This window comes from Hipposideros armiger, unplaced genomic scaffold, assembly GCF_001890085.2.
Source record: "Hipposideros armiger isolate ML-2016 unplaced genomic scaffold, ASM189008v1 scaffold_132, whole genome shotgun sequence".
In the NCBI taxonomy this organism is placed as follows: domain Eukaryota; kingdom Metazoa; phylum Chordata; class Mammalia; order Chiroptera; family Hipposideridae; genus Hipposideros; species Hipposideros armiger.
In genome coordinates, this window is record NW_017731482.1 from 1,277,676 (window position 1) to 1,294,498 (window position 16,823).

Consider the following 16,823-nt stretch of genomic DNA (forward strand, 5'->3'; position numbering starts at 1 on the left):
CTCCCCAGGAGATCATCTACTTGTGTGCTGAGAAAAAAGGATAGAGAGAGAGGTGTGTGCCCACATTTTCTCATTATTAGTCCTTTCGCTGAGGTGATAGTAAAAGCTGGATGGCAAATGGCTGCATCCCCAGACCTCAAAGATAGAGCATGCTACTGACTGTTGATTCCCATTGATTTAAATCACAGTTCAGATTTTTAAAATGGATTAGCCATATAACCAGTTGATATCAGATTGTAGAGACAGAGTGAGAACATCATCCCTTTATAACTGATTGGTTGGTTTGTTGGGGAAAAAAATATATTTTAAAGATGTTTTATCCTTTAATTGGAATGTTAAAAAGGTGATAAAGTTTTTCTTATTTTACAAGTTTGGATATTTTTGAAAATGTAGTAACATCCCCAAGTAAATCCTTAACTTGATCCCTCCTTTGGAACCATAAAGCACATCATCTATACCACTCATTTGGGAATGAATTATGTATTGCCCTATACTTACAGTACTTAAAGCAGTGTTTTTGCCCTGTGTACCCAAATATATTATAAAATTTGTGTGTAGAGATTGAGTTTTAAGTTTTAATTTTTTTTATAATGGTTTGTCAGATTACATACGGATGGGTCATCCAGCAAGCACATGTTAGCCTTAACAAATAAATGATTTACTTCTAAGACTGTAAGTAGATGAGTGCATTGAGAGGGAAGAGAGAGGATATTTAGAGGCTTCACATTCAGCCTGACAGGTCTAAGGAGTTAAAGCAGCCCACATAGTTGGGAAGTCCAGGAGCCAAAGGCATCTAGAGGAACGCTGAGGGAGTCACCTCAGACTTGGCCATCCTTCTGAACGTGTGAGGCATGGGGGAACTTTCCAGTGGAACAGAGCATGACTGTGCATGTTGAACTTAACAAGATGCGTATTCAACATCAGTGCACACTCACTCAGCTTGTGATACCTTTGGATTACTGCAGTTGTTGAGTGTGCCTTCCACCTGAATCCTAAGCCTCCCAACATTCTTCAGTTCTCCTTGAGAAGACGTGTGTCTTTAGCTTAGAGCGGACTACAGAATGTTTGATAATCTGATTTAAGATTTTATTCATATAGTTTGTTCCATTCTTTTGGCTTTGTGAGAAAGTCCTGGGGTGGGGGTGGGAGCTTCTCCAGAATGTAACAATCATGACTTTTTTTTTCCTTGAGGGGAGAGTTTTTATTAGATTGAACAGAAATGATAAACTATAGGAGAAATGACATGAAGTCAGATCCAGGCTGTCTGTCAGGTCTTGAATGCTCCTCCCCAGTTACTTCTGTAAAGTAGCCCAGGTTTGGAGTTGCCCATTCTTCCACAATACAGAGCAAAAATCAAGATTAATCGCCAATAGTTTAGCAGCAGATGGGTCACTGTCTCCAGCCAAATGATTTCCAAGTTGCTTTGTGTGGCTCCTTTTTTACAATCTCTTTAGTTATGAGATTTTGAAACATATTATTAGTGAAAGCCATGAATCAAATAAAAAACAATAAAGAATTGCAGCAGGTCCTCCAATAATGTCATTTCATTCAACATCATTTTGTTACAATCTTGATGAGAGGCTGTAGGAACTTAACAACTCTTGTTTATGTCAGCATATGGTAAAGTTGTTTTTGTTATACAGCATTTTGCTTAAAGTCATGAACCTATTGACAACGTGAAGTGAGGACTTACTATATTACCTGTAGTTGTGATTTTAGTGGTTTCACAGGTGGTGACTAAATAGGAGAAGAAGATAGTGAGTGTGGAAAATGAACATGGTATTTTATTGCCTAGGGTACGTCTTGGCAAGCAAGATACAAAAGAAAACACCAAGAAGACTGGACTGAACATAGCCTGATGTTTATTGAAATGAATCATTAGGACTCTAATAAAGTAGCTCTGTATATAAAGATCTGCTGTAAAATATAATCTTTTGTTAATTAAGTCCCTGCTTCTAGTATATGAAAACATGATAGTAAGGGAAGTATACATGAAAGTATAATAGAGTGGTTAGCATGGGATTTGGAGACATACAAATCTTGGTTTAAATCTTAATTCTTCCACTTAAAATCTGTGTGACCTGAAAAGTTGCTTAACTTTTCTGATCCTTAATTTCCTCCTATGTAAAATGAGGATAGTAATATTAAATGAGATGGTGCATAAGAAGAATTTAGCATAATTCCTGGTATATAATAAGTGCACAATAAATGTTATTTTCATATAAAACATAAAACTAAACTTTAATCCCTGCCAGGAAAGGCATGCCTTGTGATGTTTTAACATACTTGTCAAATATGAAAATCAGAAATTGTTATTTGTAATAGAAGTTTTCAAATGGAAACAAATATCCTACTTAATATGTAATTGGTCTTCCTAAATACTTTCATATAGATATTTTATATATAATTAAAGGATTAGTGTGTTCTTAACAGAGGAAAGATTTGTGTATGTTTCTAAATCTTTCCAGTGAAAATAAAATTACAAACATCAAATATGATTTTATATGAGTTTACTAAATAGCTCTAAAGTGTACTATAATTAGTTTGAAGTTTTAAAATTGCCCAGACCATTTAATTAAGATTGGTGAATTTGGAGGTATATATTCATAATCCTATTGGGTTGTCGGAAAAGTCATGACGCATTTTTGCAACAAAAAACATAGAAAAAATACATCATGACTTTTCCGACAACCCAATAATTCTATGTAATAACACCAGGTCTTTCTTTCATAATCTGTGAAAACATTGAGACCAAATGAAACAACATTTCAGTTGATTGGTTGAGTTTTTGCTCACCAGTATAGGAGAGATGCTTACATTTGTAGAATAATTTCAAGAAACCAGGTTGCATTTTCAGCACTTCAGCCATTATTTTTGAACTCTTACACACTTTCTTTGAAATAGGATTTGCTGTCTCCAAATAATAGTAGGTGCTTCAAGCCTCATTTTTTTTCTGAGATCTGATTCACAGCCATTACTTTTCCCATGTACATATATATGTATCTTGATCCATAGCAACATTAAAACAGCTTAATATAATTGTAAAACCATATAATTTTAATAGAGTAAACTTGTTAAAAACATGACTCAAAATATGAAACTTGCTCTCTTTCTAACTAATACTTATTTTAGTCATAGTTTCATCTAACATTCTTATCTCCCACACTTTGGCTAGGATGTTTATATATGAGTCAGCTGAAACTTTGCTTGAAGGCAAATACTTTTTCATCTTGGTTTATATATTGAGGATTTGTATCTGTTTGGTTTAATATCTAAAGCCTTTGAGGTTTCTGGTAGACCTTAATTATGGCTGCTGCTTTTATAAAGGCATTCCTGCTACTCCCATAGCTTCTTTCTAAAGTAGTTCTTAAGAGCCTCCTGTAGAGCTCCTTTTTCTTTTATTCTTGTCATGAAAAGACCCACACTACATGCTACTATATAGTGAGTATCATTTTTTTTTTAAAGATTTTTATTGGAGAATTGGGGGGATGGGAACAGTGCTAGGGAATTGGGGGAAGGGGAACAGACAAGTTACTGTCGCCTTGCTCCTCAGTCCAGCCGTGGAGGACGTCACCTCACTGGCCCAAGCTGGCACCACCATTGCGCTCTTCCCGGGCGAGGCAGATAAGTCGCCGGCTTCTGGACGGCCGCTCACTGCGGCTGCGGCCGCTCACGCTGGCTGCTGGCTACATACAGTAGCCCATGGCAACCCACTGCCACAGGGGCTGCAGCCTACGCCGTCGCCGGCGACTCACAGCAGCCCAGCTCCAGGTCAAGCCGCCGTTCAGCATTTTAGCTGTAGAGGGCAGTGTCACTGGCCCTCATATGTGGGATCCGAACCGGGGCCCTCTGGCATCCCAAGCCAGCTCTCAACCATCGCACCACTCGGCCGGCCCTGAGTGTCATTTTTTTAGAGAGGGGGGTGATAATTTTTCACTCTACTTTTATAGAAAAGGAAAACTTTCTAGATGGCAGCTCTTTGGTGAGTGTTACTTAAAATTCATACACGAATAATACCATACACATCTCCCTAGCCACAGCTGTGCATCCTGGGGCACTGACTTGTACCACTTCAGTTTGCACCACTTCCTTGCCTCCAGGTGGGTTTGTAAGCTCAGTTCCCTGCTAACCAACACCAGAGGAGAGACTGGGGAAAGTGGAGTGCTACTTCCCACTACCTCGTTCTGCCTCTTTCTACCTGTTGCTGTCAGGTGGGGGTAGAGGCTCAGCTCACCTCTGGACCCTGCTGACAGTACCCCACTGGGCCTGGTCAGCATCACAGGGTGGGGTAATTGGAGGGCTTCCCTGCTTCCATAGGGGCTGGGGTAGAAGATCACTTCCTGTTTAGCCTCACTGACACCTTGGGTGAGGGAGAGGTAGCAGTTTTCCTGTTGCTATTTGAATGAGATGGATATTACCAAAAAAGATTTTCTGTTCTGATAGACTACCCCTTTCCCCGTCTTTTGCCTGGAGACAACGGACTTTTTTTGGAGTTTTGTTTTGTTTTTGTTTTTAATTGTGCCTGTTCCTTTTATTGGTTCCATGTTGGAGGATTCTGCAGTGTCCTGTCCAGAATATGTAGGAGGCAATAAGGAAATCCAGGGAACTCATTATCCTGTTGTTCCTCAAGTCTTTTTTTAAAAACATTGTTATTAAAATATAGCTAACATACAATATTATATTAGTTTCAGATTGTTCCTCAAGTCTTAAGGTCCCTAGGTGGTCTTCCATCTTTCAGTCTTATGCTTGTTTGTTATGTCCAGGTTTTTCCGTTGTAAGAGGAAGGACCTGGCAAGACCTGAAGTCACATCTGTTTTTTAAGATGGGAGACTAATCCTTTCAATTAGTTGTCAATGGAAGCAGGAGGATCTTTAAAGATGGTGATTTTCAGATGTAACTCACTAAGATATCTACTTAATTTTTGTTTAAAAACAGGTTTTAAAGCCAAAATAAAAACTTGAAAACCACTGCTCTAGAACATTCTACTAGAAATTAAATCTAAAGCTTCTTTTTCCATGTCTGTCTCATATCTAGTCTTTGAACCACTGGGAAGCAGGGACTCTGTTCTGTTTATTTCTGTGTTTCTAGCACTTGACTGTGTCCAGCATGTAGCACATATCCAGTACATGTTTGTGAAGGAACGAAGTTATCTATGCAGATTGATCTTCTCTGTCCTTGTAGTTCCTCTGCTACCTACTCCATCTTAGGGTCTTTTTTCTTTTCTCTTGCCAGGTATCCTGGACACAGCTATTGTTGATCGGGGGAGGAATGTAGTATCTGGTTCTCGAGATGGGACAGCGCGACTTTGGGATTGTGGGCGCTCAGCCTGCCTGGGAGTCATTGCAGACTGTGGTGCTTCCATCAATGGAGTGGCTGTGGGTGCTGCTGACAATTCCATAAACCTCGGCTCCCCTGAGCAGATGCCCAGTAAGTCGACAATGATATGGGAGCTTATTTTGTTTCCTTTGGCCCCTTAGTGTTTGCATTAGTTGCTCCTTTTCTTCCTTATCCTTTCCTGCTCTATAGCTGGTATTTCTGTTTTCACCATAAGATTAATATTTATTGCAAACCTATCTGTTTCTGTTGCTTTGGAATCTACAAAGGAATTACATGTCATAGTTACTGCATTTGAATAAGTACAATATAATTTCAGATGAGACTGATGCCTATAAAACAGAGAACAGTAAAATTTTGTCTGAAATATCTTAGTGATTCTTGGAAGAAGAGAGTGTTTTAGGTTAATGTAGATAAGAAAGAACTCACAAAAGAAGTTGATTTGAACCTTGAAGGATGGATTCAAGGTGAACAGACAAGAACAGGAAGGATGGGAGAATGGGAGTCAGGGCAGGGGAACCAGTGACTCCGTGTTGCCTAACCAGTGCTGTGTCTCTATACTTGTCTTTCTAAAGTCTCAACAATATTCAACACAGTCACCTCCTCGTCTCAGGACACTTCTTCCTCAGCTTCAGTGGTACCATCTTCCCACTTGCTGAATCCCGAAGTCTGAGATCCGTTCATGATCCACCCCACCCTTCCGCATGTCCCACATCAGCAAAGTCTGTCTTCTCTACCTTCAAAGTGTTTCTAATTTTCCCACCTCACTCTCCTTCCCACTTCCCTCCTGCCAGCATCCTGGTCCAATCTATCATCATCTGTTGCTTGTAATATTCTCCTATAATCCGTTCTCCTCAGAGCAACCATTGTGGTCATCTATACAACGTAAGTCATGTCACGGTTCATTGTCCCTCCCCTCCTCCAGTGGCCTCCTTTTATACATAGATTAAAATTCTAACCCCTTTGCCATGGCTTATCACTTTCTGATCCCTAAATTTCTCTCCAGCCCCATGTCACATCTGCCAGGCCCACTGTGTTCCAGCCACAGGCCTTCTGTTTGTTCTTTCAGTACAGCAGACTGCCAGCCAGAACTTTTCGAAACTCTTCATGTCTGGCTTCTGTTTACCATTCAGGTCTCAGTTAAAAAGTGGCCTCCACAGAGCCTTTTTAAAGCTGAAGTTTAAATTTAAAGTGCTCTTCCCCCCACTCCTGCCAGTCCTCCCGCCATCTGTTCACTTTTTATCATATTTTCCTGTTTTATTTCCTTTGTAGAACTCATCACTGTCTGAAAGTATCCTACTTGTTTACCTATTCCACTATCTCCTATTTCCACTAGGACCCTAACGAGTAAGGACCCTGTCTGTTTGTAGATCGCTATTTCCTCAACACCTCGAATAGTGTCTGATATATATTAGACTCTCAATAAATATTTAGTGAATAAATAAATTTTATTTCCTCCAGACCATAAGAGCCTTGAGGGCAGAGACTATTTTGTTCAACATTGTACCCCTGCTCCTAGTATGGTATCTTCTCACATTACAAAGGATTTACTAATAATATATTTAAGTTGGGTTTATTGAGGTGTATTTTACATAAAGCAAAAGTCACCCGTTTTAATTGCACAGTTCTGTCAGTTTTGACAAATGTGTACAGTCATAACAATACCACAGTCAAGATATAGAACGTAATAAATGCTTTCTTAAATTAATGAGTGGATCACCAACAGAGGAATTCAGTAAACAGCCATTAGTATCTGTGCCTCCTGGGTACTGCCAGCTGATCAGCAGAGCTAGCCCATTATTGATTTGGTTCATCTGTCATGCAGGTGAGCGGGAGGTTGGAACAGAATCGAAAATGCTGCTGCTGGCCCGGGAAGATAAGAAGCTTCAGTGCTTGGGACTACAGAGCAGGCAGCCGGCAAGTGGTTCCTCTAAGACCTTTGAACTTTGCGGCAACCTGGGTCACTCTGGATTCTTGGAAAGCTGTTTTGGAAACGTTTCTGCTTGCTCACTGTGTTGACCTTTGAGGAAGCCGCATGAGTGAGAGGCAGTACAGTGTAGTGATTAAAAACATGGGATTTGGAATAAGGGCAATATTTAAATCCCAGACCTTCCACTTAGTGGCTATGACATTGGACAGGTTACTTAACCCCTCTGACCCTCAGTTTCTTCACCACTAAATTGGGCCTCATAGGACTTATCTCAAAGGGTTATGCGATGAGGATTAAATGCTGTACTGCTTTGTGATCTTTGTTAAGTCACTTTCCTTCTCAGCCTTCGTGTGCTATATGTAAAATCATGAGGTTGTACAGATTCCCTTCTACCTTTGAGGTGACGTGAAGAAATTCTGAGTAAAGGACTCCTGCACTGAGGGCTCTCGATCAACTGATGGCCAGAACGTCTTTTATAGACAAATTAGTTAAATTTTCTTCCTGCACCCTAAGGTTTTGCTGGGCATACTGTGTTCTTAATTAAACCCCGAGTTCCCTGGGATTAGATTTTTAAAATTTCGTTTCGGCCCCTGTCACCTTCACCCAGATAACTTTAATGATTTGGTTTGGCCATAGGCTTTATATTTTCATTTTATCTCGCTACTTCATTGTGCTGGTGCTATTTTCATTTTCAAAGTTTATTCCAGTAGCATCACTATTTTTTATCATATTGCCTTTGCACTCTGAATTTCCATGCTGACTTTTACTTCCAAAGGGAAATCAAAGAATTTTGTTTGTTTTGTTTCTTTCCTTTTTTAGAACATTTAAGGGCAAAATGATAAACTTGAGCTAACAGTGAGGAATAAATAAAAATCTGGGGCTGGCCGAGTGGCTCAGTTGGTTAAGAGCTCGCTCAAGAGTTTGAGCTCTGAGCAACAGTGGTTCGAGTCCAGCCCGAGCTGAGCAGCCGCTGAGCTGCCAACAGGTAGCAGGATGGCTTAGCTTAAAAAATAATAATAAAAAAATAAAATAAATAAAAAGCTGATCATTTCTTTTTTCAAGAACACGGGGAGAATTGTGATTCTTTAAATTGCCACTTTATGTGAGCTTGTTTCTTTCCCTACAAAGTACCTCCTTTCAAAAGGTTGTTAGAAGTGACAGGAAACAAATCTTAAATATGTGAATTGCAAGTGTTTCTCACATGGAGGGTTGTAATGAAAAAAGGGAAAAGAAGGATGTTTGGTGTTGAGGAGCCTATGACTCAATGTGGTGTGGGGCAATAGTTTGAAAACTGCTACCTATTATATTATATAAACTGCTAAAGTCCTCCGCCAACCTCAGGTTCCTGAAATCCTGGGAGTGCTTCTTCCTCAGTTATTGGTGAATGCTTAGTTTAGATCAAGAATGCTTAAAGGGGGAAGAAAGAAAATCTCTCTAAAAATAGTAAAATTTTCCTTTTCTTGGTGCCTGTTTATTCCTGGAAACAAATTAAGCTTTAAACAGCATTTTTGTCTCCTGCTTGTTCCCAGGTATTCCTCTTTATTGGCTCAGAAGCTTTCAACTGCTGTACGTTTCTCTCTGGCTTCTTGCTGTTGGCTGGGACACAGGATGGAAACATTTATCAGCTGGATGTGAGGAATCCAAGGTGAGTCACCCATTCATTTGCATGATGTAGGTCTTCTACAGAGTGGAAATTTTCATTGGCTTTAACATTGATTTAGCCTAGTATATATGACTATTATATCAAGGGTATATTTTTCCATTTGTAAAGGTTTTCAAGTGTGAATTATCTGATTATTCTTATTATTCCTAGAATCCTATTAAAAGGTAATTTAATTCATACTGTCATGATCGTCCTATTGTAATGATTGTTTTGGAAATTAAGCTTATATAATAAACTAACATTTCACTTAAAATGATTTTGTAGAACATTTAATTTTAAGGAGCTCAGCAATTTTCTGTATGCTATTAGATCTTGGTTGGCCTAAGATTGATCATTTTTCAAGTTCAAGTAAGCCAGCCCTGGTTCTTTATTTAGCTTTGATCTTAACCTATCTAAAATAAGCCTTACTCTGGTCTCCAAGATATCCAGAGAGAATCACACAACCTCTCTGTCCCCGGATTTAACAGTTTCTACAATCCTGTCCCTTCCTCCTCCTATTTCCTTTCTTTGTTCAACTGGTATTTACTAAATGGCTTCTGTGGGCCCCAGGCTTTGTGCAGGGCACTGAAAAACAGAAATAAAAGATTAAAAAAAAAAAAAGATATAGACTCTGCCTTTGAGGCACTTGGAGTCTAATAGTAATGACGAACAAATAAAAGACTTGTGATGCAGTGTGATCAGTGGTCTGACCGGGCTATTCACAGGAATATGAGGAAGCACCACGAAGAAGAGAAGAAGGCAAGACTGCTTCTCCAAGGAGATGAGGCTTTAATTGCATCTTGTCCAGTAGGAGGTTACCAAGTTAGGAAAAGAGGGTCTGCCCTAGGTAGACGAGCACATGGAGAAGCATGAAGGCTTGTGCAAGTATGACCCTTCCAGGGATCTCTGAGTAGTTTAATAGGACAGGTATGTACCCTGGAGATGGAGCAGCAGTGGAAAATGATGCCAGACAATAAAAGAGGTGTTTGCTTAGAAAAGACTTACATACCAACCTAAGGAGTTTGGACTTTATTCCAAGAGCAGTGAAGAAATTCCAGCCAAAGAGTGACTGGCTTATACCTCTTGTTTCATAATTTAAGTTATTTTACCTTTGTATGTGTTTTTGCCTCCCTAGAGATAAGTAGTCTCTGATCACTATTATAAAATCACTCATATACATATTAAATTGATTTTCCCTCACTTTTGTGTTTTGTTTTACCGAGTCCTGACAATTTTAATATTTCACAACTGTCTTAATTCTCTCTATAAGTAAAAAGATTAACATTGTTACCTTAAACCCTTGTCAGGCCTCCCTGAAAACTGGAGATACTGTAGGTGTCCATGTTCATTCAGCTCAATGACATGTTTAGAGACATATTTAGATTCACTCCAAGGTGTTTTTGAATGGATTACCTTGATCTACCATTTAAGGATTTTGTAGGAAAGAAACCATATGGACATTCAATCTCTATCCACCTATGTCCTCTTTGTTGCTAGGTACTGTACTAGTACTGTGTGTTGAATATAGTTAATTAAGCATTGCTTTTGAAGAAAAAAACCTAAAATTGCCCCTTTACTCTGAATCCTAGGACTCCAGTACAAGTCATCCACAGATCAGGAGCACCAGTTCTGTCCCTGCTGAGTTTCAGAGATGGCTTTATTGCTAGCCAAGGTAGGTCCAGGGGCCAGTAGAGAGAGATGGTTCTCTGTAGTTCAGTTAAACATGCTCGTAGGTTTATGTGCCTGGTCTATGGCTGGGCTAGAGGCATGGTCCTCCATGATGCTTCGGCATATTGTGCTTATCACTTAGTGTTTATCACTCTACATTGTAATTGTCTATGGCCCCCTCCAGCCCAAGCTCCTTGAGAGTTGTGACTGTGCCTTATTCATCGTGCTATCCCCAGCATTTAGCTTTTTGCCTACTGTGTAGTTGGTGCTCAGTAAACATCGGTAGAGTAAATGTATTGGCCCTTAGTGCAAAACACTGAGGATTCAGTAATGAATCAGTTATAATCTCTGTCCTAAAGGAGCTCACAGTTAGTAAGGCAGACAGACGTGTAGACAGTGATTGAGCACAATTTGATGAGTACTGCAGCAGCAAACTGTATGGGAACATGGAGAACAACTAACTCTAGTGATAGGAGTGCTGAGGGACATCTTTATGGATTAGGTGACATGTCAACCGATGGCTATTTTACCAGCTGGAGATGTAAAAGTGAACATTGAAGACCAAAGCTACAGTGTGTGCAAAGTCATAGATGAGGGAAGGGGGCAAAAAGAAGGGATCTGTCATTTACTAGATGCCTACTATGCAGTAGGTCCTATGTTCGAAGCTTTACATACATAGTCTAGTAAAATGAGGACCTTGGTGTAGGCAGGACAAGATACTTGGAATGGAGTTTGGGAGTGGGGTGGAAGTAAATGCATGGAACAAGGTGTCTCTTAAGTTACCCCATGAATCATCATAGGAATGATGGAGGTGAGAGGACTGGACTGGATGGCCTGGAGGGACCATCTTACCTATTTCAGTGTATCTGGATGTTTTTGGCCATTAGTAACAGAATACCCAATGGAAAATGGCTCCAATAATTAGGAAAGTGTACTGCTTCACCTAACAAGAAGTCCAGGTTTATAGTGGTTCCAGATTAGATTAATTTAGTTATTCAAAAACAAAGTCAACAGAGGAGATTATGGAAACTTGACAACTAAATCAGTGTGGTATCCTGGATTGAATCCAGGACATTAAAGTAAAGACTGGTGAAATCCAAATAAATAAAAACTAAAACTGGCTGAAGGCCATATGAGAACTCTCTGTACTATCTTGTAACTTCTATAAACCTAAAATTATTCTAAAATATAGTTTTTTAATTTAAAAAGTAAATAACAGCTTTTGAAGGAAAAAGAAATAAAAGCAAGAACCTAGCTTTTTTCCATTTTTTTGTTGCTCTCCCTAGCATGCTGGCTTTTGTCCTCAGGCTTGTTCCCTCATGGTCAGAGTGAAAGATAGCTGCAACACGTCTTGTCCTCACATAGCAGTGGATCCTGTTATCCTTTTTAAGAATGAGGAAAATTCCTTTGGAGCAGCCCAGCAAACATCCCCACTAGCCAGATTATAATGCGTGCCCATGCCTAAAACAGTCACTGGCAAGGGGAATGGAATTACCATAATTGTCTTGGGTTAATCACAATTCACCCCGTGTCACCTGTCACTGAAAACAATTTGGGATTCTGTCAGTCAGGAAAAGGGCAGGGAAATAGATGAGTAGGCAGCCGGCAGTGTCTGGATTTCCATGGCCACCTCTCTGATATACAAGTAGGTAGGTACCCTTCATCCCTGCCAAAACTGGTGCCTTATGTCCTTAGCCCTTCTCTTTCAGGATTTCCAGACCATAGCAAAGAGTACTCAGGAGTCTGTAGACCTAATTTTCTAGCACTCTGAACTTGCTCGCTCTCAAGCTTTCTCCCCCAAGTCTTGGCATCAGTTTGGTGATGCAGCAGGACTCTTTGTAGCGCCTTAATAAGAGAACAGTTGGCATAAGCTGTGACAGCTTCCCTTGATGCTGCTGTCACCACTCATTGCAATCCTTTTTCTTTGATTCCCTTTGCTGCCATGCCACACTCTTCCCTTGAGATCTCTGCATTCTGGCCTCCATCCCTATCCCTCTGCTCAAACTACCTTCTTGAAGGTCACCAATGTGAGCTGCTTGCTAGAGCCAGTGGCCTTTTATGTGTACAAGTCTCATCCATTAGTCCCTAAGTTTCCTTAAGGGCTGGTACCATGTCTTCTTCATCTGTGTAGCCCCAGCTCTTGCACAGGACTGAAGAATCTCAACAAATGTTTGTTGAATGAGTGAGTACATATTTTTCATCTTTCATGACTCTTAGTGATACTGTTATTTCTTTCTTAAAACTGTTAGCTCCTTTGACTTTGGTGATACTAACTAATCTCCTGGTTTTTCTCTTTCTTCAGTTCCTGCTCCTTTCCCTGGTTTCAATAACTTATGTTTATGAGTACCTAGCATGAGTCATGGCATATATACTATAGGTTTTCAAATTGCTTGTTGAACTTGAATCCTTTTGCTATTCCTACTGTTGTTGCCATCCCTAAACCAGAGGTATTTTCTGAGTTCACCTTTTGTTCTTCTACCTTTTCTTCTCCATGCTTTCTCAAGGACTCACTGTTCTCATGGTTTTAGCTGTTAATGATTGGAATCCATAGCTCTAGCCCTGACCTCCTACTTAGCTTTTATTTTATTGGGCAGCAGCAATGACGTAGAAAAAGCATAGATTTTGGACCCAAGCTGACAACCTAATCAATGAGTTTAAATCCTCACTCCATCACTTACTATTATATTCAATCATGAAATTCTTAATATATGACCATTTTTGGTTTATAAAAATGACAATTATATGTAGTTTAATCTAGTAGTTCTATGACCTTTAGTAAACCACTTCACTTTTCTAAATTTCAATTTTCTTAGAAAATATGCGAAATATTCGACATAAAGTAGGCATTCTGTAAATGACAGTTTCTTCTTACTCCTGTTACTACCCCTTGCCCTATAAGCCCTTCTAAAAAGTGTTCCTTATCAAGTGACAAGGCACACACCCTCAAAAAGTAAACTTATGCTACAGGGCAAGATATGTTGAAGTAACAAAGGAATAATACACTTTACAAGAGATGGACGGAGAAAGGGTTTACTCTATAGGTTGGTTAGAAATGGCTTCCTAGGGGGAACGGGCATAGCTGGGGCTTATCATGTAGATAAGGTTTGCACATAGAAACTTGAGTGCAGAATAAGAGCTATGGTAGTCATACATTTTTTGAGAAGAGAGAAAAGAAACTCAGCAGTAGATGTCACTTCCTTGCTGAAGTAACTGAGAAACTGACAAAACATTATGGTTGGTTTCCCACTCTGGCTTAAAGTGAGAGTTTTGAGACAGGAAGAATGTAAACAAACCTAGGGCCATGTTGCAGCACATGAGAAGCTTATATTGTTTTTGTGGCAGCTCTGAGGCCACAGCTTAGTATCTCTGAGAACCAGCATGGAGGCCACCCAGGGCCTCTGCATTTCTTCCCTCCCCTGTCTTACCTTTAGACCATGTAAAACAATATATTAATATCTCTGTTGCAAGAGGACACGTGGGTAAAGTGAAGGGTAACGTGGAGAAGAGCTAAACTCATGACCCTTCTACTTTTTGTTATTCTTTTTCTACTGGAAAGAAGGGAAGGCATAACTTTTGTCATTAATATCTAAAGGCAAAGGGAATAAAATTGTAACTCTGTTTTCAAAGGATAAAATGAGGCCAATAAAAGAAAGTTATCAGGAGACACATTTCAGTTCAATATAAGGAAAAGCATTCTGCTTCATAAGAAAGCAGCTGGCATTGCGGTGGTGAGCACCACTAACTCAGAGGTACTACTTTTAAGTAAGACAAGAACAACAACAACAAAAATCATCTTAGCAGTTTATAGATCGTCTTAAGTTTCATTTGTCCATGCTCTTCTGAGAAAAAAGTTTAAAAATTAGATATACGTCTATTTTTTTGTGTAACGTTTTTTTCCTTCACCTAATACATGTGGTCAAATTTATATTGGGCTGTCAGAAAAGTGATGACACATTTTTGCAACGAAAAACAGAAAAAATACGTCATGACTTTTCCAACAACCCAATAGATTGAAGAATAATTTGGGAGCGTAGATTTTTCTTAGAAAAACATTGATATAGACAAATTCCCTGTTAAAAATTATTGTCTAGGATAAGAGCAAAATATATACATCTGCAGTTGCATCTGTGCCCTTGACAGACACTGCTAATCAAACATAACCCCTCTTCCCACCGAAGATACTTGCTTTCAAATCCTCTCTAGCCCAGCATTTTAGGCAACCATATAGGTCCTCACATTTGGCCTACATAATGAGACTTATTTGCCATGCTGGGTCTTGGGACAAGCTTTGGGCTAGTGATATACAGAAATAAACTAAAATACTGTGTTTTTAAAAACTCCTTTTCATGCAGCTTTCTCTTCAGTTGTCTAAATTTTCATTCTGCCTTTTAGGTGATGGAAGCTGTTTCATTGTCCAGCAAGACTTAGACTATGTCATTGAGCTTACTGAGGCTGACTGTGACCCTGTGTACAAGGTACAGCCCTGATGGAAACAAGGCCTGGGTGATTCTCACCTGGGATCTAGGACCTTGGAGGGGACTGAATCCAGCTACTTTGTGATATTAGGGGTGACAAAATATTTAGGGGTGGGATAGAAGGAAATCAGAATTTTGAATCAGAAGTGACTTCATCACTTACTAGCTCTAGAAACTTGAAAAATCACTTCACCCGCCTCCCCAGTCTGTCAGTTCATCTGTAAAATGAGGATAATAGTGAGATAATGCATATGAAAACTGTTTGTAAATTTAAAATATTCTATAAATATAAGCTATTATTATTTAAAGTTCAAGACTAATTAACTTATTTGATTAGAATGGAAAGAGAAAATTAAAAGGGGAAATAATATTCATTGACCAGAATTATGCTGGATGTTTTACATATATTATCTCATTTAACTATTGTTATCATCCCTTAAGATATAGGTATTATTCCTATTTATTTATTATAATTAAATATATATATACAATTAATACATACCTATAAAAATTCAAACGATACAGAATTATACAGACTTACAAGTCCCCTTTGAGACCTTTTTAGTTCTAGTCTTCTTACCAGAAGTAACTAGTATTAACAGTTTGGCAGATACCTTTTAAGACTGTTTTTGTGTTTATGTATTTATGTAAATAATATAGTTTTGTCTTCAGTTTGTACATAATTGGGATCATCCTATAGGTATTGCCCTATTTCTTTTACTGAATATCTTGGAGCTCTTTCTAGACAAATGCATATAGATCCACTTCATTTTTTAAAAATTCTGCATAGTGTTCTGTACTGTGAATTAACATTTCATTTTACAAACGAGGAAACGGGGGCCCAGAGATGTTGAGAAAGTTGCCCTAGGTCATGCTGCTACATATTAGCAAACCTGAGATTCCGCTAACTCCAGAACTCATGCTGTTTCCACTAAATTGGTGGTTCTTTGAGTCTCAAACTTCTTTGAGAAGTTGATGAAATCCTCCTCAGAAAAAAAGGCACATATTGAAAACTTCTTTGCGTAAAATTTTATGAAGTTCAAGGATACCCAGGCCCATGTATGGGCCATCTCCACCCCAGATACAAACTCTGCACCAAACATGCACAAACTAACGGGTTTACTCTCCACTTGGCCAGTTAAGTTTCTCTTCTATAATCATAGCGCCCATGACCCAGCCAGCCATTTTAAAAATACACATCATGGATGTAATTCTTCTCTTGTCATTAAAGCTTCTCAGACTCCCTTGTTCTAGTGTGGGTGAATGACCAGCGTCTATCTTTTTGATATGGAAGAATCCCAGGCTTACTGTGAGCTGTGAACTCTTGTGTTCCAGGTAGCTACATGGGAGAAACAGATCTACACATGCTGTCGCGATGGTCTTGTGCGACGCTATCAACTTGCTGACCTCTGACTCCTTGGAAAGAGGAGTCCCAGTAAATGAAAAAGATTGGCCCTGATCAACAGTGAGCAGAAACATCATCCGTCCTTTCCAGGGACCATGGCCCTTTATTGTCCTGGGCGCCCTTTGGAAGTCACAGAAAGTCAGCTACATGGCCATGTGGAACTATTATTCCATGACGAGACTTACTTTGAACTGAGTAAGAAGCTGCATCTCCCCCAACTTCTCCTCGTATAAACTCACCCCAGCAACACAGGGCAAAGTTATGGATTTGCTTACAGTTTGATCTCACACTAGTTGTGTTAAATGTTTACAAGGACCAGAGGACTAAAACCTGTTCTCTAAAGGAAATAAAGAATATGTTTGCAAGACA

The 16,823-nt window shown here is 39.3% G+C and overlaps 1 protein-coding gene across 4 annotated transcripts in view; it reads left to right on the forward strand.

Annotated features, from left to right (window-relative positions):
- PAAF1 (proteasomal ATPase associated factor 1) overlaps nucleotides 1-16,823 on the forward strand; it is a 33,496-nt gene extending 16,673 nt beyond the window's left edge. For 3 of the 4 annotated variants that reach the window (XM_019649431.1, XM_019649429.1, XM_019649433.1), the window contains 6 exons: nucleotides 5,233-5,427; nucleotides 7,160-7,251; nucleotides 8,794-8,909; nucleotides 10,496-10,578; nucleotides 14,967-15,049; nucleotides 16,385-16,823. In XM_019649431.1, coding sequence (XP_019504976.1) covers nucleotides 5,233-5,427; nucleotides 7,160-7,251; nucleotides 8,794-8,909; nucleotides 10,496-10,578; nucleotides 14,967-15,049; nucleotides 16,385-16,462 — 647 coding nt within the window. In that variant the 3' untranslated portion in view covers nucleotides 16,463-16,823. Of the gene's footprint in view, nucleotides 1-5,232; nucleotides 5,428-7,159; nucleotides 7,252-8,793; nucleotides 8,910-10,495; nucleotides 10,579-14,966; nucleotides 15,054-16,384 lie in introns of those variants that run through there. The other variant, XM_019649432.1, reaches the window with a different exon arrangement.